Genomic DNA, 21,033 nt, shown 5'->3' with positions numbered 1-21,033 from the left:
TAGGCCCCCTGTGACTGCCTTTTTATAAATTGTCATCTGCTCCACCCCCACCCCAATGCGCCTCACCCTGTTCTATTTGTGTTTCTATAGCACTAATGGCCTTTTAATCTGCTTTATAGTAAGTCTTTGTCCCTCTATCTTGATAAAATATGAGCTCCTGGAAGCTATTCTCAAAAATGTATGTTGCCCTAGCTGGTTTGGCTCCGTAGATAGAGCATCCCAGGTTCGATTTCAGCCCCTCCAGTGTGGGGCATGCAGGAGGCAGCCAATCATTGATTCTCATCATTGATGTTTCTATCTCTCCCTCTCCTTTCCTCTCTGAAATCAATAAAAAAAATATATTAAAAAAAGTATGTTAACTGAATTGGTCTGCCCTGAGGGGGCACTTTTTTTCTAATCTATGCTCCCACACTCCTCCAGCTGCTGGCATCAGTGGTAGCTCCACCTTTGTCTCACACAGTCAGGGCTGCTTGGGTATTAGCAAGGAGGTTGGGAGTCAGAAAACAAATCGGACTGAGTGTACAGGTGGGTTCCGGTTACTAATCCAGTTCTAACTAACTTTAGTAAAGTACTGTGTGGCCGATTTAGGGTCCAGGAAATCTGGATCCCATTCTTGGCTCAGCTACTGATTTCCGTTGCAGTGTTAGCCATTGCTCAGTTTTATAAATATTGCATAGGAATGTGAGTGGAAGCATATGTCCCACTCTGGTTGCCTCATTTATAAAGGGATTCTGACATTCAGGAATCACCAGGGAAGGAAGCCCAGTGGGAGTGGATGGAAACCAGGACCCTGAGGAGGCCTGGAAGGAACTGGAAGGCTCTTGGGGGGCAGAATTTGATAGCCCTCATCAGATACTCAATGGCTGTCAGGTACAGGAGAGCATGGATCCTATATTTGCCAGAGAATAGAATGTGAAGTATACTGAGCCCCATCTCTCCTCCACTTATTATTGTTCACCTCTTAGTTAATTGAGCCCTTCCTATGGACCAGGCACTCCTACAAGGAGTGGGGATTAGTGCCAGTCCTTAAAGAGCTTGTGATTCTTGAGGGATTCAAACAAGAGAACACAGTTGCCAATAAGTAAGCACTGGAGACAAGGAAGCATAGGGTGCTCAGAGAACATGTGGGGGCAAGAAACCCAGAGTGGGTCTTCAGGGAGATCATCCAGAGGGAGATGAGACCAGAGCTAAATTCAAAGGCTGAGTAGAATGAAGAAGATAGGAAGGGTTCTCTGACCAAGAGGACTCATGTGGTCCGAGGCCTGGTGGCACAAGAATGTGGATTCTGCGTAAAAATGCCTAAGGCTGAGGGAGAGGGGAGGCAACAGTGGTGTGCAAGATTTGTCGGTTCCCTGGATGCTAAGTTTCCAGATTTAAAATTGCAGATGGACAGAGAATTGTACCTAACAAGGGTCTTTGTAATTCCTGACTCAACCCCAACTGGATCCCCTTCTCAAGTGTAGTCTTGGCTGACCTCTGAGGTCCTGTTACCACATGGATGATGCATGGATATGGTAGGTCAGTTTCCAGATCCTTGTACCAGTGGCTCCTCTGGCACCTCAAGGTGGAGATGAGTGACTTTATCCTTATCCCTGCTTATCTCCCCCACTTCATGGCTGGGGCCCAAGGACTCCCTTGATTCTACTTCTGAACATCTGTGTTGCAGTTGTTATACAGAGGCTCAGTCTTGACCTGGGCGGGATGCCCACTTTCCCCTTCTATCCTTGGCTTCTCCCTGTATCCTCTGGTCTCCTTTATTTAGGGGACATGCTCTCCTTTGACCCTCCACCCCCTTAATCCTTTGGCCTACTGGCTTCAAATCTGCATGTGACGTCCTCTACCTCACCTCCTCTCCCTCTCAGGGTCCCCTGGGTACAGCCAGGCTCTGCAACAGTTAAAGGAGCCTAAGACCTACCCCTGGCCTTGGGAAATGCAGCCATTTGAACATGGTGGCTCCTCAGAATATTAGATCCAGCATGGATGGAGCAGGTGGGGAGCAACAGGGGAGAGCCCCAGCAATAGGTCAGGACCAGATTGTAGAGGGTGTGGCAAACGTCAGTAGTTGGGCGCTGGAGTCAAGGAATGGAGGACCAGCAAAAGGTTTTAAGTCGGAAGCTCACATCATCTTTGGATCTTGAAAAGATCACATGAGTGATGGTGGGGAGCGAGGATTTCTTGGTGGATCCTGCTGTAGATAGATGGGAGAGGCATTTGGAAAGCAGAAGAAGATGACGTGAAGCAAGCTGGAAGGCTCAGACAAGTCCAGTGATTGTCTTGAGTTCACACAGTTAATGGCAGAGCCTGGACTTAAACTCATCTTAGCATGAAAAGCAGGCGACAAGTCAGCCCTCTAAAGATTGCTTTCACGTAAGTTCTCAGCCACCTCGCAGATTCTGTTTTATAGACGGGGGAAGCTGAGAGCCTGAGAGGGCAGTCTCCATTGGTTGGCAAACAAACAAGACACTGCAGCACCTGAACAGGGGCCAAGTAAAGACGGTTTGGTTAAGCATTTGTTGAGTGTCTACTACATGCCCTGGACTCTGTCCTCAAGGAGCTCGATCTGGAAAGGACATAAACCAGTGGTTCTCAACCTTGGCTGCACATTAGAATCACCTGGGAATCTTTTTAAAATCCTGATTTCTGGGCCTCATCCCCCGGAAATTCTGTTTCTTTGTTACTAATGTGGCCCCACCCCATAACAAAGAAACAGAATTTCTGGAGGATGAGGCCCAGAAATCAGGATTTTAAAAAGATTCCCAGGTGATTCTAATGTGCAGCCAAGGTTGAGAACCACTGACATAAACACATAAGTTAAGTGAAGTAAGCCAGACACAGAAAGACAAATACTATATGATGTCACTTACACGTGGAATCTAAGAAAGTCAAACTCAGAACCAGAGAGTAGAAAGGTGGTTGCAAGGGGCTGGGGTGGAGAGATGAGGGAATGTTGGTCAAAGGGTACAAACTTCCAGTTATAAGAATGTGTTTTGGAGATCTAATGTACAGTTAATACTGTATTGTATACTTGAAATACAATAAGAGAGTACATCTTAAGTGTCCTCAACACACACCAAAAAACTAAGTAATGAGGATGTTTAACTAAGTTGATTGTGGTAAGCATTTCCCAGTGTATATGTATATTAAATCATCACATCTGATACCTTTAAAAAGTCATGTTGTACAACCTAAATATATACAATTTTTATTTTCAATCATACCTTAGTAAAGCTGGGGGAAATAAAGACTATAAGAAAAAGAAAATGTGTGTTCATTATTAGGCGTCTATCCATAAACAGCTGAGAGGCTGGAATTTCATAGTGCACATAGAATTGCATCTTCAGTTCTGCAGAAACTTTGAGTCTTAGGTGAGAGAAATTACTAGAAAAAAAGGCAAAGACTGAGAGAGAGGTCTAGTATTTTCCTAGACTGCACTTCACATGGCACTATGATGCAGCTTGATGGCCATGGGCTTAGGATTCAGACCAAATTGAGTAACTGTATCTTGATCCTGCCACTTGCCCGCATTCAACACATTTGAGGGCCTGTTATGTTCCAGGAAATGACGAGCTGAGTGACCTGACAACTTTTTTGCACTGCATTTTTCTCATCTGGAAAAAGTAAAGTAATATGTACCTCAATAAGTAAGATGTAAATAATAAATTTACAACATCAGCTCTGTGTCTGAGCCTTTAGGGCTCTCAGGACCCTGAGTTTCCATCCCTGACTGGTCTCATCTAATTCCCGATAAGATAAGGCAGCCCTGACCCACACTTGGTCCGAGGCACTGGATTGGCACCCAGCTTGTTTTGTCTTTGCAGAACTATGCCAGGCAATTGGCGCTCCCACCAGCTGGGCCAGAGAGCACAATGGAAGCAGAGGCAGCTTCTCCCAGGCCTGCCTTGGCATCACCTGGGCTGATTAGTTGAGCAAAGCAGAAGCCACTTAAGTATCTAGTGTTCCTTCAGACCCATGCTGTTTGCCTCAGAGCAGTCTTCCCACCAGCCTTACCTGCCATTAGTTAAGGTCTGTTCAGATGTCCTGTATGCAGTGGGGATGGGCAAGGTTGGTTTCTCTTTGCCACTGAAGAAACTTGTGCTCTATTTCTTCGATTGAAGACACTGAATCTCACAGGAACCATCTGGGCTCACCTTGCCCTTCTGCTTGGAAAGGATTCCCTTAAGAATGATTTTTCCAGGTATCCTGCCTTTCTCCCATCTGTGGCTCACGAGCTCATCCCTAGTCCTACATCCCAAGCAGCCAAAGCTGGTACTGACCTGATTAAGCAGAAAAGGAATTAATTTATTAACAGGATACTGGCAGGGCTAGAGAACCAGGCGCCTGACTAGAGGTGAAGCTTCCAGGAACGCTACCCAAAACCATGGTGCTGCCATCACAGAGCACTAGAACTGCCTTTTGTGTACAGCTAGGAGCCCACTACTGGTGGCTGCTACCGCAGTCAATCCAAGTGCTGCTTGCTGCTTTGGGAACACAACCTTGCAGCCACAGCTAGCCCCCAAAGCAAGTCAGGTGCCTTTAGTACCGCCTTCCCCTGAGAAAACTGTTGCCTGGGCATGGTTTTTCCTCATGTTTGTCACCTGCAACTTTAAACTTTGAGTTCAGAATCCTGTCCTGGAACTCCTGATCTCCACACAAGTTTTCTAGCTTCCATCTGGAAAAAGCAGGACTCCTAGAGTGGAAACTTTTCCAAGCATTAGAACATGTCAAAAATAGCCAAAGACATGTGAAACGTCTACTTTGTGCTCTACCCATAGGCTCTCATCATGTTCCTAGTCTTTTTTTTTTTTTTTTTTTTTTTTTTTATATATATATTTTATTGATTTTTCACAGAGAGGAAGGGAGAGAGATAGATAGTCAGAAACATCGATGGGAGAGAAACATCGATCAGCTGCCTCCTGCACATCTCCCAGTGGGGATGTGCCCGCAGCAACCCAGGTACATGCCCTTGACCGGAATCGAACCTGGGACCTTCCAGTCCGCAGGCCGACGCTCTATCCACTGAGCCAAACCGGTTTCGGCCATGTTCCTAGTCTTGTCTCCGATCATTGAGCCCAGACCCTGGGCCCTGTGTTAAGGCTTGGCCTGTAATTTTCTGCAGGGACACAGTGAGTTCAGGTGGGGCCCTTCGGACAGTGAGCAGCAAGGGGATGCTGCCTAGACTTGGGAAGCCCAAGGGAGGTGTCAGGGTGAAGAGCCCTTTGGGAGGCCCCTTCCTAACTAGACTCATAAAATGTAACACCTGGGAAGGCCTGGGAACGCATCTAGTGAGGCTACACAGTCAGATGCCTACAAGGAGCCAGGCAGGCAATAAATGCGAGAAGCAGGCTGAGCAACCGATGGTGGCTCTGCAGAAGATGCCATTTTAGACATTAACATTTTTAATTGAAAAAAAAGGTGTGCAAATGTTAAGAATCAGAAAGTGCTTGCCTGGGAGGGAATGAGGGATAATGGAGTTGACTAGACGGGGGCAGCATGAGGGAATTTTCTAGAGTGATAGAAATGTTTTGCATCTTGCTTTGGGTGGTTGTTCCTCAGTGCATACATTCATCAGATAAACTTCATCAAATAAATACTTCAGATCTGTGCATTTTATCATATAGTAATTATACCTCATTTTTAAAGTTGGGCAAGTTTAAGTCTATCTAGATTCTAGAAAGTGACTTGGCTCTCGGACTACTTTTCTTCTCTTCGGACTTCTTTAAAATACGAGGAATCACAGAGCCAAGCCGCGGGGAAAGTGGCTTTCTCAAGGGCGCGGGTGACTGACTCCTGGCGGCCCTGGGATGGCCTGCAGCCGGTCAGCCTGAGCAGGATGACTACAGCGAGGTCTAGCCTGCAGCCTAGCCTGTTCCTGCGCAAGCTCAGTCCTTTGCCTTGGAGCGGTGCCCGCAGGCAGCGGTGAGAGCACAGCCTTCCGGCGGGCGGTCCCCAGGGATGGGACTGAGGTCTCCGCCCCAGCCTGAAAGTGAGACGGTCACCTGAAGCCGCGGAGAGGAGCGGAAGTGGGTGCCGCGCGGGGCCCCAGGGAGCGCCGGTCTGGTGCGCAGTTAAATCACGGACACCCACTGCGCTGGCACTTCGGGCTTGGCCCTAGTGCCAGACGCCGACGCCTACCTAGCTCGGGGGAAAGAAATCTGACCGTGGCGAGGCCGCGGCGATGCAAAGTGAAACCCACCTGAAGGGGCGGGGAGGGCAGGGAGCGGCCGCCGGCCGGGACGGAGCCTGCTCTTGAGCGGGCGCTTGGACAGTTGCCTTAGTCTCACTTGGCCACCGCTCTGCCCGAGGAGGTGCAGGCACCTACGCTTTCCAGTGAGAAAACCCAGGCTCATCGCAGCTTCACGGAGCTACGTAAGGACTGAGTTGGGACTGAGCCCGGCTGTCTGACCCCAATCCTTGCTGCTTACTCTCCCTCACCCAGCGGCGAGGAGGGGACCTGTGACTCCACGCCCATCACAAAGCAGACGTGTCCCCAGTTCCGAGGGAGGCGGTGCACGGCAGAAGGACCCCGGGGGAGAGATCCGCGCGCGAGGTGGGGGTGGGGAAGCGCAGTGACCGCTTCCCGGCCGAGCGACCCGCCGGGATCTTCCGGACGCGCGGAGCTCGGCCTTCTAGCCGGCGCCCGCACTGATTGGCGCTCGCGGCCGGCCTCCGCTCGCTCACCTGCCCCGCCCAGCCAATCGGGGCCACCGAAATCGGGGCTGTCCTCGGGAGGTGTGTGTGCGGGGAGGGAGCTGATGCTGCCTGCGGGAGGCTGAGCGCTCTTCCCGCCGAGCTCCCGTCGGGACCGCCCCAACCGGAGCGCAAGTCGCCGGCTGCGCGCCCCGCACCCCGGGCCCCCTCGGCGCTGCGCTCCCGGCCCGCGCGCTTTCATGCAGCTCCGACCCGGCGGCTCCCCGTGTCCGCTGCCTGGGACGCGCCCCGACGGCGCCCGGAGCGGCCTGCCGACGCCGCCTCCCCCAGCCGTCCGCCGCGCGCGCGCCCGCCCTGGTCTGGAGCCCAGCGTCCCTGCCGGCCCGGGGAGTGTGTGGGCCGGGCCGGGCCGGGGGCAGCCCCGCTGAGGCAGGATGTTCACTTCCAAGTCCAACTCGGTGTCGCCCTCGCCGTCCCTGGAGCAGGCTGACTCGGACGCGCTGGACATCAGCACCAAAGTGCAGCTGTACGGCGTGCTGTGGAAGCGGCCCTTCGGGCGGCCGTCCGCCAAGTGGTCCCGGCGGTGAGTGCGCCTCCCGCGCCGCGCGAGGACCGCCGGGGAGGGATCCCAGAACTCAGGGCCTTGGGACCCCCTACCACTCCCTTCATCACCGTGCTGCCTCGCCTCCCTTTGTGACCTTGGCCTCGCCCCATTTCCCTCTAAGCCGGCTGCCCTGGGAGTTGTGGGTCCCAGGCTGGATCCGTCCCGTTCCCCGGGGCTGGTGGAGCTGGGGGGACCGCTGGCCTGGGGCGGTGGGGGTTCTCCGTGGAAGGGATTCAGTCTGCGGGGGAGGCTGGTGTGGGCGGAAAGAGTTCGCGGCCGGGGTAAGAGCCGAGCAGACTCCGCTGCGGAAGGAGAAGCTCCGGCTCCAGCCAGGGGTAGCCTCCTGGGGCCCCTCGGCCAATTCCGCCGTCTTCACAGCACCCCTCCCCCCCGGCCGCAGAGCGGGCTCGGAGGTGCCTCGGGGTGCCCTACCTCCCACCTCTGCCTGCCCCCTACCCGGGCACACTGAGGGCGCTTCTGACACTCAGGGAGGGCGGAAGGGCCAGGAAGGATCTGTGCCCAGCCTGGACGAGGTGATGTTGGCAACCCCCACAACTAGACATTGAAATAATTTTTTTTATATATAAAACCTGGGCCGTGGGAAAAGAGATCCAGCCCTGGCAGGTGTTTCTCGGTGGTTAGAGCGTCGGGGGTTTGATTCCAGTCAAGGGCAGGTACCTGGGTTGCAGGTTCATCCCCCGGCCTGGTTAGGGCCCCTGTGGGAGGCAACCAATCCATGCGTCTCTCTCAGTTCATGTTTCTCTCTCTCTTTTGTAGCCTCCCCTCCCCCCTTCCACTCTCTCTAAAAATCATTGGGGAGTGGGGGGATATCCTCGGATGAGGATTAACAAGAGAGAGAGAGAGAGAGAGAGAGAGAGAGAGAGAGAGAGAAGCTGGAACTGAAGGAGGGACTAAGCCGAGGCAGGGGCGTGAGGGAGCGATGGATGGTCCCATCAGAAGGACTGATCCCTTGGAAGGTGTGGTGGGGGTCAGAGCAGCCTTAGTCTTTGGGCACTAGCTTCCTGGTCCCCAACTCAGAGGCCATGCCCCAGACGTAGCCACTTTCCACTTAGGAATGGGCCTGAAAGGTATGTTGGTTGGGAGCAATGGACCATCTTCTGGACAGTTTCCCCCTTCAAGGCAATCTCAGACCTGAGATTGATACTGCAGTGGCCTATAGAACTCGACCCTGACCCAGCTCCCTGCCAAATGCTCTTTCCCATCCCACAGCATGAGTCAGCCCCTGCGCGGGGGCCGCTAATGTCCCCAGGACCGCAGATAACGGGGATGTGGTCGTGGTGGTTCTGATGTCCTATTTTGATGAATAATTTAATATTTCTACAAGACCACAGAACAAATGGAGCTGTGGGTGGTGTTTCACAGTTTACGTGGCTGCTTTCATATACACACTTTTATTAGCCCTGCCAGGCTTCTCTCTGGGATTTAGTGGGATATAGGCTCCTTGAGTTCCTGCAAAGTTAAGCTTCTCTTTGATCCTCTAAATGGAGGCCTGGGGCAGCCTGGGGAGCATCTTGGGAGGGGCTTCCAGCATTGAGCTGTAGGCCCCATGGGGTCGGGTCCGGAGCAGCCTTGTCTCTACCAGGGCACTTCAGTGGGGGCAGAAAGATGCTTGTAGGTTCAGATACCATCAGCAGCACGCTCCCTACCCTCTCTCCTCAGCCTCTGTTGCTCCAGGCGGCCAACGCTCCTCCATTGGGTCTGGCTGTTGTCCTTGGTATTGCTTCTTGGTCTTGTCATCCAAGACTTCTCCTGCCAGGCATTTTCACCTGATTTCATCCTTAGTGAATGTTAGGAGCCTGAGACCCTCCAGGGTATGTCCCTGACCCCTCTTCACCCATGGTGTGAGGACCTGGCTCCTGCACCCAGAGTTGATTCCAGGGCTGGGCGGTGTCAGGGACAAGGCTCCTGACTAAAAGCACAGCAGTGAAGCCAGGGAGGGCTTGGAGAGCTGTAGCACCCCCCACCCCAAGAATTTCCTTCGGTATCCCAACAGCCACTCAAAAACCATCTGGTCTAAGAATTCTAGAGCTGCCACTGTGCAGACTCCCCTTCCTCTGGGGCTCAGGAAAGAACTAGCATCTCTTCTGCCCACTCTGGCCTCTGTCCATGTTCCCAGTTGTGGAAATGCAGACACACACGGTTTAGTAGCCTTGGGTCAGCAACAGAGCCAACCAGAGAGAGTCTGGGGGCGGGAGAAGCATGGTGCTACACTTAGACCCCTCACTTCCCAGCAGAGCCCCCTGGGCCCCAGTTCCCCATTTGTGAAATGGAGTCTCTAGACCTCCGCTAATTAGCGGCCACAGGAAGGCTTGGGGAGGGGGCAGCTCAGGCCCTAACCGCAGAGCTGGGCCATTAGGGCGATCGATGCCCTCGCTGGGCAGCTGAGGGGAGGGGGCCTGGAAAGGCTCCTGGGCTGCATAAATAAGGGATGGGCAGGATGGAGCCAGCTGTGACCAGCTGGGTTTCATAAAACCTCTTCCGCTGCTCAGGTCTGTCTCAGGGCTTCCAGTCCTTGCCACTGAAGCAGCTCTTCCCTTTCTGGGCTGGGAAGATGCCCTTGAGCTAAAGGGCCAGCTTTTTCCCCATGAGCAACAGAGGAGAAAGGAATAAAAAACATTGCTTTTCAGAGATAGACAATCGGGGAGAGGTGTTTAGAGGGTAAGGTTGATGCTGACCTCCGCTTACTCTGTGAGCAGCCGAGACACAGGTGCTGTTGGCAAAAACCTGGGCAGCTCAGAGGCAAGGAGGAAAGGACTGAGCCTCCCAGCCTCGGCCAGTGTCAGCCCCATGGAGGGCTGGTCCAGCACGTAGGTGAACTCATCTGCACTCCTGTCCCTCCTTCCCCCCGGTGTAAGGTGGCCCGTGGGTCCTGCGTGCAGCCCAGCAACTGCTCACTCTTGTGGGGCGTTGGTAGGTCCCTGCCTCAGGGAGCTGATTCACAGTGTCCCCTAAGTGCCAGGGGAACCATGGAGCCCCCAGACCCCCATCTGTTCCTTCTGTCTGGAATGCATCTTCCCCTTCCACTTACTCCTAAGATACTCCTATTCATTCTTCAAAACCCTCCTCTCAGAATTCCCTTGGCCAGACACCTAAACCACTCATTCCTCCTGGTCTGCACTCTTCCTGTATCTCATCCAAACTTACAGTGTCTCAGGGTATGAGTGCCCCTGTCTGGGTACTTTTATAATGTCACCAGGTACTGGGTGTTTTACAATGTCACAGTGTGTCCTGGTGCTTTACGGTGCCTGTGGGTATCCTGGCTCTTTACAGTCTTGCAGTAAACATTTATAATTGCCCCAGCTCCCCACTTACCAGCTGTGTGCTCATTACCTCACCCAGGTCATGTGAGGGATGAATGAGTTAACATGCATCATGATGCTACCAGAACAGGGCCTGGCACAAAGAAAGAGCTCAGTAAACATTAGTTACTTTTTAGATTATTGATTTCTATTCACTCTCTCTCTCTCCCTCATTTGACTATGAGCTCCTTGAGGGCAGGGAATCCTCAAGCCTAGGGCCTAGCTGAGCACCTGGCTGTACCATGTGATTCCTTCATGCTCTCTGACCAGAGCTGACCAGAAGCTTGCAGTCACAGCAGGGCCAGGGGACGAGGAGGACCAGGCATCACCGAGGACAGCACAGAGAACGTGGGCTTGTCAGCAGACCGAGTTCCCAGCTTGCCGCTTACTGGTTGCTTAATCTCTCTGTGCCTCTCAGTTTCCTCATCAGTAAAACTTGAAAATAAATATCTCCATCTTTAGAGTTATTGTGAGAGATTTACATAAGATAATGTCAATAAAACAATTAGCAAAGTGTGTGTCTTGGCACCTGTAAATGCTCCTTAATCTAGAGGTGAAAATACCATTTTTTAAGACTAGAGAGAGGAGGCAGCCAAGGTTGACTCGGATCCCTTACCTCACACACACTCTCCAGCCTTTACCACAGCCCCGTGGATCAGACAAAGAGAATTCTAAGACAGAACCTTGCTCAGGACTGGCGTTGGGCAGGGAAAGTGCTGTGTGTTTGGGGGACAGGAAGCTGGCCAGCTGGGCTGGAGCCAGGAGCTCCCGCCGGTAGGAACTGTGTGTGCACAAATGAGAAAGGTCAGGGGAGGCTGCAGCAGACACTGGACCTAGTAATAATGGATAATAATAGTACTAATAAAAGTCAAAGGTATTGGATATTTACCATATGTCACGCAGTGTTCTGAGACTTTATGTGAACAAGCTCATTTAATTATTTGGACAATCCTAGGAGCAATAGGTACTATTATTATCCTCAAATTACACTGAGGGGCCTGAGGCCTAGGGAGATTAGGTGACTTGCCCCGGTCACACTGCTGGTAAGTGGCAGAGCTCTGACCCTGACTACCCCAGCTTTGATACCTACCGCCTCTGGTCCATCTGTTTCTTGCCCAGGTGCCAACATGAGGGAGGAAGCAGACTGTGATGTGCGGAGTAGGAGCAGGGACTCTTGCCATGGGTACCAATCTCAGCTCCATCTCTGCCCTAGCTGTGTGACCTTGCACACATTCCTTAACCTCTAAGCCTCAGTTTTCTCCTCTGTAAAATGGGAACAAGAAGCCCTCCCTTCCAAGAGAGTTACATAGATCAAATACTCTGATACTTACAGAGCATTTAGCATGGCAGCCGGTACAGGAGAACACCTAAACTAACGGTGACTATCTCCAGCCCTTGCACAGCCAGCCCAACTCTGCAGGGCTCGTTCGTTAAATCAATGAATGAATCTTCCCAGCAGCCCCATGAGAGAGATTTGCACCCCTATTTTATAGAGGAGCTTGGAAAGGATGACTCAGCCAGCCTGGGAGCTTGCCTGAGGCTGTGGCTGAGGGGGGGAGATCACTGGACTCCAGAGCCCTTGTTCTCTCTCTGCACATGTGTCTAGTGATCATCTGCCTGCCACCCCCAACCCAAGTCCCTGGCACGGTGCTTTGCCCTGAGTGGGGAGGAGCTTCCAGAAGTCGGGAAAGCAAGAAGGTATTTGTCTTCGTCAGCTCAGGCTCCCATAGCAAAATACCATAGACGTCAACATCTGTTAAACTGTTCAGTGAAACCACAGAAATTCATTTCCTCGCTCTTCTGGAGGCTGGAAGTCCAAGGTCAGGTGCCAGCAAAGTCAGGCTCTGGTAAGGATCTGCTTCCTGGCTTGCAGACATCTGCCTTCTCACTGTGTCTTCTTGTGACTGAGAAAGACAGAATGCTTCCTCTTCTTTATTTAATTTTTTTGTTGTTAATCCTCACCCGATACTTTTCCATTGATTTTTAGAGAGAGTGGAAGGAAGAGGGAGAGGCAGAGAGAGAGAAACATTGATTGGTTGCCTCTGGCATGTGCCCCAGACCAGGGCTGGGGATCGAGCCTACAACCCAGGTACGTGCCCTTGACCAGAATCAAACCCGGGACCCTTCAGTCACGGGCCTATGCTCTGTCCACTGAGCCAAATCGACTAAGGCTGCTTCCTCTTCTTATAAGGCTACGATTCTGTCAGATTGTGGCCCCACTCTTTTGACCTCATTTAACCTTATTATAGTAGGTGAAATTGACTTGTTACATGTCATTTTGCTTAAAGTTGCAAAACCTATCAATGACAGTAAGTGATGACTTACTGTACCTCCTAAAGACTCCATCTCCAGACATACATTGGAAGTTAGAGCTTCAACATATGGATTGGGGGAGGGGATATAGTTCAGTCCATAACAGTATTGAAGGGGAGGAGAAGGACCCCCAGGAGGCTACTTGTGCTGCTGGGTTCACACTTCACTGTGGGTGATATGTGTTCAGACCACAGGGATGCATCACTCAGTCCTGTCCTAGAGCCTCTACAAGTTGGTAGAATGATAAGCACAATCTCATTTGATCCACACAATGATCAGATGAGGTCGGTATCGTCGCCCCCATTCTACAGGCAAATAAACTGAAGCTCAGAGAGTGAGCTTACTTGCCCAGGGCCCCCCAGCTGGGAAATGGCAGGTCTGTGTGATGCCAAACCTGTGTTCTTAATGACTGTGACGTTCCCCAGAAACGTCTATCAGCTCACAGGACTGAGGGGCATAGCCTGCCCTCCAGGAGCCCACCATGGTCCTTGGGACAAGATGGGCACACGGGGTGTGGCAGGGGCTCTAAGTGCCAGTGCGCAGCCCAATCAGCAAGTGCAGAAGGAGCTCAGACGGCAGTGCGGGCTGGGCTGGTCACCAAGGGTGAGGGGCTCAGCCAGATGAAGAGCGAGAGGGAGGGCATTCCAGGGAGAAGTGCATGGTCTTTGCAGGATCATGCAGGACGTAGTGAGGTGGGAAGCAGTGAGCTCAGTGTCTGGCTGAGCAGAGGCTGAAAGGCATAAGTGGGGGGGAGGGGGGAGCTGAGAATGGACAAGGGTCAGGTACTGGAGGGCCCTGAATGTTCTCGCCATCCTGCAGAGGGTGGTATTCATGTGCTCTTTCCCCACTAGGGGTAAAAAGGTCACCTCTGAGGTCCGCAGCTCCATTTGGCATCTGGCTGGGCCAGGTGGGTGAATGCAGATAGAGAACATGGGTGGGCGTGAGACACACCAGAGGACAAAGTGTGCTTCACTTTCCTGGGGGAGGCGAGATGGCGGCTGTTGGCAGTCCCGGGACCCTCCCCGCAGGAGCTGTGGCCTCAGGAAAGATTACAGGGCCGGGGAATCTTCAGAGAGTCACTGACCTCATCATGCCCACCGGCAACTTTCCAAGCTCCTCACAAGAGGTGTGCTGGTCAGTGGTTAACAGCGGGCTCGAGTGGGGTGCTGTGGGGTGGGACAGTGCTTTGTAGCACCTGGTGGTTTTCCTGGTGTAAATACTCCCACTCTGACTGATATCAAGCTACCAACACAAAGTCACTGAACTCAGAGCAGAGGAGAGTCACACTGTTGGCTGTTGTGAGCCCATCTGAGCATGCTCCAGCTGACCACTGCTCCCAGCTCTCCCGGGCCCATCACTTCACCAGTGGCACTAGCAGGGACCCTGGGGGGAAGGGGCCAGCCACCCTGGGTGTCCCTGAGCCCCGGGGCTTAGTCAACTCCAGTCATTAGTCCTGCGAGGGTCCCCAGGTGGGTCCAAGTGCTCCAGATATGGGCATCAAGGCTGTCGTCTTCCCAACAGTCAGAAAGCACCAGGGGCCCAGAGATCCTAAGTTAGACCTGGTTCCCAGAAGGAGGTTATGGAGAGAAAGGAGTGCAGATGTGACGTACAGGCTGCAGGCCTGGCCCCAGAGCTTGGTTCCCACAGTCATTTGATTGCCAGCCTTCATGATCACTTGTCAAAAGACCCAGCATGGAATCTTGTGTCTACTCCCCCCCCCCCCCCCGCCTCCCCCCCCACCTCCCCTTCTGCCCCTCCTGGGATGGACCCTAAGGGACTTGAGACAATGGCTTGGGGGCTGAGGGTACCCACGAGGAAGTACCACAAGTGCCCTCCTGTGCTGAGGGTGGTGGCTCAAGAGGGATGGAGGAGCCAGCCCTGAGGGCTTCCCACTTCAGCTGCCCACTAGTGCGAGGATCGGGCTGCCTAGGGCAGCAGGCAGCTGGCCAGCTGAGGCCTTTGCCCAGATGTGGAACTGGGTTGGTGAGGTTGAGCCTTGGTAGCCCCCTGGACTCCCCATGTGAGTGCAGGGCCCCCAAGGATGCTCTTGTTGTCCCAAGAATCCTCACCCTTCTCTCCTGGTTGTCCCTCTTTCTTCACCACCTGCTATATAGGTTTTTCATCATCAAAGAGAGCTTTCTTCTTTACTACTCTGAAAGTGAAAAAAAGAGCTTTGAAACCAATAAACACTTCAATATACATCCTAAGGTGAGGGGGCCTCTCCCCAGGGACACAGTGGGAAGGGCCCAGTGGGACACCGAGGGAGGGTGTTAGGGTGGAGGACTGTAGTCTGTGGTCTAACAGAGTCTGAAGGACTAATCCTTCGTGGGACACAAGACCCCCTGCCCGTCCTGGGCTGGGCCCCCAACCTCCTGTGCCCAGGAGCCTGCCCCGCCCTGCCTCTCCTTTCTGGGAGAGTTCTCGTCTGGCTCCCAGCCTGGGGCCCTCAGCAGGACCTGGCTTTGGCTAAGGCCTCCCACAGGCCTTGAGTGACCTGGGCTGGGCGGGGTGAGAGCTGCCTGTTCTGGTTCTTTCTCAGGGCGTCATCCCTCTGGGGGGCTGCCTGGTGGAGGCCAAGGAAGAGCCCAGCATGCCCTATGCCATGAAAATCTCCCACCAGGACTTCCATGTGAGTAAAGCTCTCATCTCAGCCCGGGCTCAGCCGGGACAGAGCAGCTTCTCTGGGATCCTCCGGGTGCCTGGGGGCAACCCCTCCATTGGCCTGGCCTGGAAGGGGTGTCAGTGCCATAGGATTGCGGGATGGGGGGAGCAGCACTGGGCTTGCAGAGGCCTGGGGCGGCCTCCGTGTCCTCAGAGCGGCCTTCTCTCAGGTGCACCGTGGCCCCTCTTCCTGGCAGGGGAACATCTTGCTGGCAGCAGAGTCTGAGTTTGAACAGACGCAGTGGCTGGAGATGCTGCAGGAGTCTGGGAAGGTGTAAGTGCTCCCAGCAGGAGGGCAGCCTGAGGTGCAGAAGGGGAAGGGGTGTGGGATAGACTGACCCCGCTCGCTCTCTCTGCTGGGGTCCCGGTGGGCATTGAGGGCCCCAGGAGAGGGCAGGGTGGGGAGGAAAATGTCTGGGCCTCCTTGAGGACAGGGCTGTGGGAGTTGGGTAGGGTGGACAAGAGCATCTGTGAGGGGTTTCCTAAGTGAGCTTTGAGCAAAGTGAGCTTTGCTTGCCTAGGGCCACAGGTGGCAGATGTGGACTCCATTTGTCTCCCATTCTCAGAGTGAATCCAGCATCACCAGTAGGACTTGGCTGCCTCCCAACCCCCATCTCAGCTCCCCGGGCCCACCATGAATCCTAGCACACACCAGAGCTTTGCTATCAGGGTCCACGTCACAGAAACCTCCAGCCCAACACAGTTCATTCACACGCAAACCCCGGTCCTGGCGCCTGCCTGTTCAAGCTGGGTCATGCTTTTAGTTCAACAAATAACACTGAGTGCGTGCCCCGGGCCAGGCCCTGCGCCGGATGGTGGGCATTCAGTGCTGTAGAAGGCAGCCAGGAAGCAATCTCTTCTTTGCTCCAAAAGTGCTGCTGGCCCAGCCCACGGTGGCCCACTTTGCAGCCTGGGCCAGCCTCCGGGGACTGAAACTGATCCCTGCTGGTGGCATGCCCAGAGCCAGGGGTGCCAGGGTGGATGAGAGCTGGGACCCTGGAGAGAAGGGATGGGCAAATACAGAACATGCACATTCTCTTTCTCCTCTACCCTTCTGTTTTCACGATTTTGTGTTTCTTCCTCTTCTCTCCTCTGTCCCATCTGCCCTCCCTCCCCAGGACTTGGAAGAACGCCCAGCTGGGAGAGGCCATGATCAAGAGCCTGGAGGCCCAGGGGCTGCAGTTGGCCAAGGAGAAGCAGGAGTATTTAGGTTGGCTGGAGGGACGGGCTGGGCTGACGCTCCCTGATGGTAGCACTTCAGGGCCAGGGGCTGTTGGAGGACCCAGGGAGGTGTCTTGAGTGGGGCTTGGCGGGCTCCGAGGAGCCAGACACCAGCTTGGAGCCTAGAGAGCTTGATAATCAATGTCCTCTTGGCGAGCATGACAGGAGGCAGGAGAGCCTGGTGGTTTGGGGCCTGGGCTCTGGGCCCAGCTTTGTCACTTATCGACCAGCTGTGTATGTCTTCAGGCAGCACAGCCTCTCTAAGCCTCAATTTCCTCTTCCCTGAAATGGGGACAGAAACAGTTCCCTGGCTGTTGGAGTTGGTGTGGGGATGGGTTACGTGAAAAAATGCCTGTAAGCACTGTCAGGCACGCAGTAAGGGCTCCATAAACGGAGTCGATGTGGTTGCCTTGCCCTGGACCCCAGATCCCAGGCTTGCCTCCAGCTCTCACACCCCAGCGCACTTTAAACCTGACCACAAGGTTCCAGGCCCTTGTGCCCTGACTGGCTGGTTAGCATGCTGTTTGGGAAAGAAGAAGTTGAGTCTGAGGTTCGGTCCTTGTCCTGGGACCCTCTTCCCTGCCTCCTCCTTAGACACTTGGGGCCCCAACACTGGTTCCCCTTTGCCTGCTCCAAACCTATCAACCCCCAGGACTGCCCTTCCCCACGAGGCAGACACGAGTGCAGAGACTCCCTTGAGCTTCCAAGGACAAGGCTGTCCTTGACTTGTGAATGCGCAATGCAGGGACAGTGACAGGAGGGAGGGATGCAGCTCCCACCCCAGGAGCTGGCCCCACCCTTCGGCTGGGCCGGTTCGGCTGTGCTGACCTCTTCCGTGGGAGATGCGGGGGGTGACAGAGGTGACCGAACCATCCGCCCCTCAGGACCGGGTCTGGAGTGGGCTTTTCCTGAGGGTGTGTGTGTTCTCTTTGGCAGACAAACTGATGGAAGAGACGGAGGAACTCTGCCTGCAGAGGGAGCAGAGAGAGGTAGGCGCCCACGGAGGCCACTCAGAATTGCTTCCCTTTTCCACCCCTGCCCTGTCCGTGGATCCCTGCACAGCCAAGGTGTCCTGGCTCATGTTCCTGGCATTCGGGGGTGATGGGGGGAGCTGTGCACCCAGAGAACTGGCTGGAAAATCTGACGGCAGAGCAGGGAGGCCAGTGAGATGACAGTGCTTGAAACTGGCCGTAGCTTCTTGGCAGGGAGTGTATGTCTTCTGGTGACGTCCTGGAGAGGAAAGTAAAGGGGGAGGTGACCACCTGCTAGAGAAAGAGCCACCCCGAATGTTATTAGCTGCGTCGGTAGGTAATGAGCTGCTTGCCGTTGATGATAGTCACAGGAGGCTGGGTGGCCTCTATGAGTCATGGGGGGGTTCTGGCACCTTAAGAGTGATTGGGTTGGATGATCTCAGGGATTCCTTCATTCTCAAAGTGTCGATAATGCAAGTCCTGAGGGGACCAAGCATTGGCTTGAGGCAGCCTTATGGGGTGAAGGAGGCCCTTGCTTCATTTCAGGGTGGGGAGCCGGTAAAAGTCCACTTCATTTGGGATCTCTGTGCATCATTGGGTCTTGCTTGTTCTGAGGAATTATTACTTCCCCCCAGAAGGCAGAGTAGGGTGGTGGTTAGCAGTGGGGGCTCTGGAGCCAGGTTGGCTGTGTATTGGACCTTCACCACCTCTAGCTGTGTGACCTTGGGCAAGTTACCTAACCTCTCTGAACATCAATATTCTCTCACGAACAATGGGGATAATAGCCCGGCTGGCGTGGCTCTGTGGTTGAGCATCAACCTATGAACCAGGAGGTCACAGTTCGATTCCCGGTCAGGAAACATGCCCAGGTTTTGAGCTTGATCCCCAGTGTAGGGCGTACAGGAGGCAGCCGATCAATGATTCTCTCTCATCATTAATGTTTCTATCTCTCTCTTCCTCTCCCTTCCTCTCTGAAATCAATAAAAATATATTAAAAAACAAAGCAAAACAATGGGGATAATAATAGAACTGATCTTATTAGGGATGTTGTGAGGATTAAGTGAGATGTTAAATATAAAATGCTTGGTACATTGCCTGGCCAGAGCAGCTCAGCTGATTGAGCATCATCCTGTGCACTGAAAGGTTGTTCAGGTCCCAGGCAGGACATGTACAAAGGCAACCAATCAATGTTTCTCACATCAATTTTCCTCTCTCTCCTCCTCTCTCTCTCTCTCTCTTTCCCTTCCTCTCTCTAAGCATGTCCTCGGTGAGGATTTAAAAACAATAATAATAAATAAGTAATAAAATAAAATGTTTGGCACATAATGTGTGCTTAATGAATATCTGTGTTTGTTAGTGTTACAATCAGTTGTTATTAATTATGGGCCCACCTTGCATGTGAATTGCCTGAGGCCCAAAGCTGCAGGGTGGCTTGCCCAGAGAACCCCACAGAGGGAGGCCACTGCTCTTTGCCCAGTTGCTTCTCCTTGTCCTCTCCCAGGCCAGTCACAGGGCTGGGCCATCAGCCTTGGCTCAGTGCCTGTCTCTCAACCTGACTCTTGCTTACTCCTCACCCTTCCCAGCCTCCCCTTACTGGTCTCTGAAACAGCCAAGTCCCCATAATACCCCAGACAGACAGTAATTGTTGATAGATATGTATTTATTGCCATTTTATTATTCATATTTTTATCTTGCTTACTCCTCAACCTTCCCAGCCTCCCCTTACTGGTCTCTGAAACAGGTCGTACAGTCATGTCCCCATAATAACCCAGACATTCCCAGTCCCTGGCCCAGGCTGAGTGCTTCATAAATGTTTGTGGAGTGACTCAGTGAATGAACATGTTTTTAACTTTAAATAATTTTTTATTTTTCAATTATAGTTGACATACAATATTATACTAGTTTCAGGTGTACAACCCAGTGATTAGACATTATATAACGAAGTGCTCACCCCAATCAATCTAGTACTCGTCTGACACCGTACATACTTATTACAATATTATTAACTATATTCTCTGTGCTGTACTTTACATCCCTGTGACCATTCTGTAACTACCAATTTGTACTTCTTAATCCCTTCACCTTCTTACCCATCCCCACAACATGCTCCCATCTGGCAACTGACAAAATGTTCTCTGCCTCTATGAGTTTGTTTCTATTCTGCTTTTTCATTTATTGATTTATTTTTTTTTTAGATTCTACATATAAGTGAAATTATATGGCATTTGTCTTCCTCTGTCTGACTTATTTCAGCACAGTAACCTCTAGGTCCATCCATGTTGTTGCAGATGGCAAGGGTTTATTCTTTTTTTATGGCTGAATCATATTCCACTGTATATGTACACTACTTCCTCTTTACCCAGTCATCTATTGATGGACACTTAGGTTGCTTCCATAGCTTGGCTATTGTAAGTAATGCTGCAATGAACATATGGATGTATATCTTTTTGATTTAGTGTTTTGGGTTTCTTTGGATAAATACTCAGAAGTGGAATTGCTGGGTCCTCCTTTGTCTCTTTGTCTTAAAGTCTATTTTGTCTGGTGGAAGTATTGCTACCCCAGCTGTTTGTTTGTTTGTTTCTATTTTCATGTAATATACTTTTCCATCCCTTTACTTTCAGTCTGTGTATATTTTTCAATCTTAAGTGAGTCTCTTGTAGACAGCATATGTAAGGGCCTTGTTTTATTATCCATTCAGCCTCTACTAGTGTACATCTTTTGGTTGGAACATTTAATCCATTTGCATTTAGAGTAATTGTTGATAGATATGTATTTATTGCCATTTTATTATTCATCTTTTTATCTTTTTTCTTTTTATTTTTTTAATATATTTTATTGATTTTTTACAGAGAGGAAGGGAAAGGGATAGAGAGTCAGAAACATGGATCAGTTGCCTCCAGCACACCCCCTACTGGGGATGTGCCCACAACCAAGGTACATGCCCTTGACCGGAATCGAACCTGGGACCCTTCAGTCTGTAGGCTGACACTCTATCCACCTAGCCAAACTGGTTAGGGCCTTTTTCTTCCTAAAGAATACCCTTTAACAATGAATGAGCATTTTTAATTTTTTTTATTTTACATTCCATCTTGACTAATCCAGTAGGACAATTCACCCTCATTTTTCTTCCAAAATTTTATCCGCTATTCTTGCCCATTTATTCTTTCAGCTGGACTTCAGAATCATGTTGTCAATTAACAACAGTAAAAAAATCTAAATTCACCCTGGCCAATGTGGCTCAGTGGTAGAGCATAGCCTGTGCTCTGAAGGGTCACAGGTTCGATTCCCAGTCAAG

The 21,033-nt window shown here is 52.1% G+C and overlaps 1 protein-coding gene across 3 annotated transcripts in view; it reads left to right on the top strand.

The window, feature by feature from the left end:
• The first annotated feature begins 6,786 nt into the window (after positions 1 to 6,786).
• PLEKHD1 (pleckstrin homology and coiled-coil domain containing D1) overlaps positions 6,787 to 21,033 on the top strand; it is a 30,550-nt gene continuing 16,303 nt past the window's right edge. Inside the window, exons 1-6 of one of the 3 annotated variants that reach the window (XM_070417572.1) lie at positions 6,787 to 7,231; positions 15,000 to 15,093; positions 15,425 to 15,514; positions 15,744 to 15,820; positions 16,665 to 16,756; positions 17,704 to 17,756. In XM_070417572.1, coding sequence (XP_070273673.1) covers positions 7,083 to 7,231; positions 15,000 to 15,093; positions 15,425 to 15,514; positions 15,744 to 15,820; positions 16,665 to 16,756; positions 17,704 to 17,756 — 555 coding nt within the window. In that variant the 5' untranslated portion in view covers positions 6,787 to 7,082. Of the gene's footprint in view, positions 7,232 to 14,999; positions 15,094 to 15,424; positions 15,515 to 15,716; positions 15,821 to 16,664; positions 16,757 to 17,703; positions 17,757 to 21,033 lie in introns of all 3 variants that reach the window. The other 2 variants (XM_070417562.1, XM_070417582.1) reach the window with 2 other exon arrangements.

This window comes from Myotis yumanensis, unplaced genomic scaffold, assembly GCF_028538775.1.
Source record: "Myotis yumanensis isolate MYYU_CA2020_CCGP unplaced genomic scaffold, mMyoYum1.0.hap1 SCAF_1, whole genome shotgun sequence".
NCBI lineage: Eukaryota > Metazoa > Chordata > Mammalia > Chiroptera > Vespertilionidae > Myotis > Myotis yumanensis.
The sequence above is the reverse complement of the archived record's forward strand: the minus strand, read 5'-3'. Positions and strand labels throughout refer to the sequence as shown.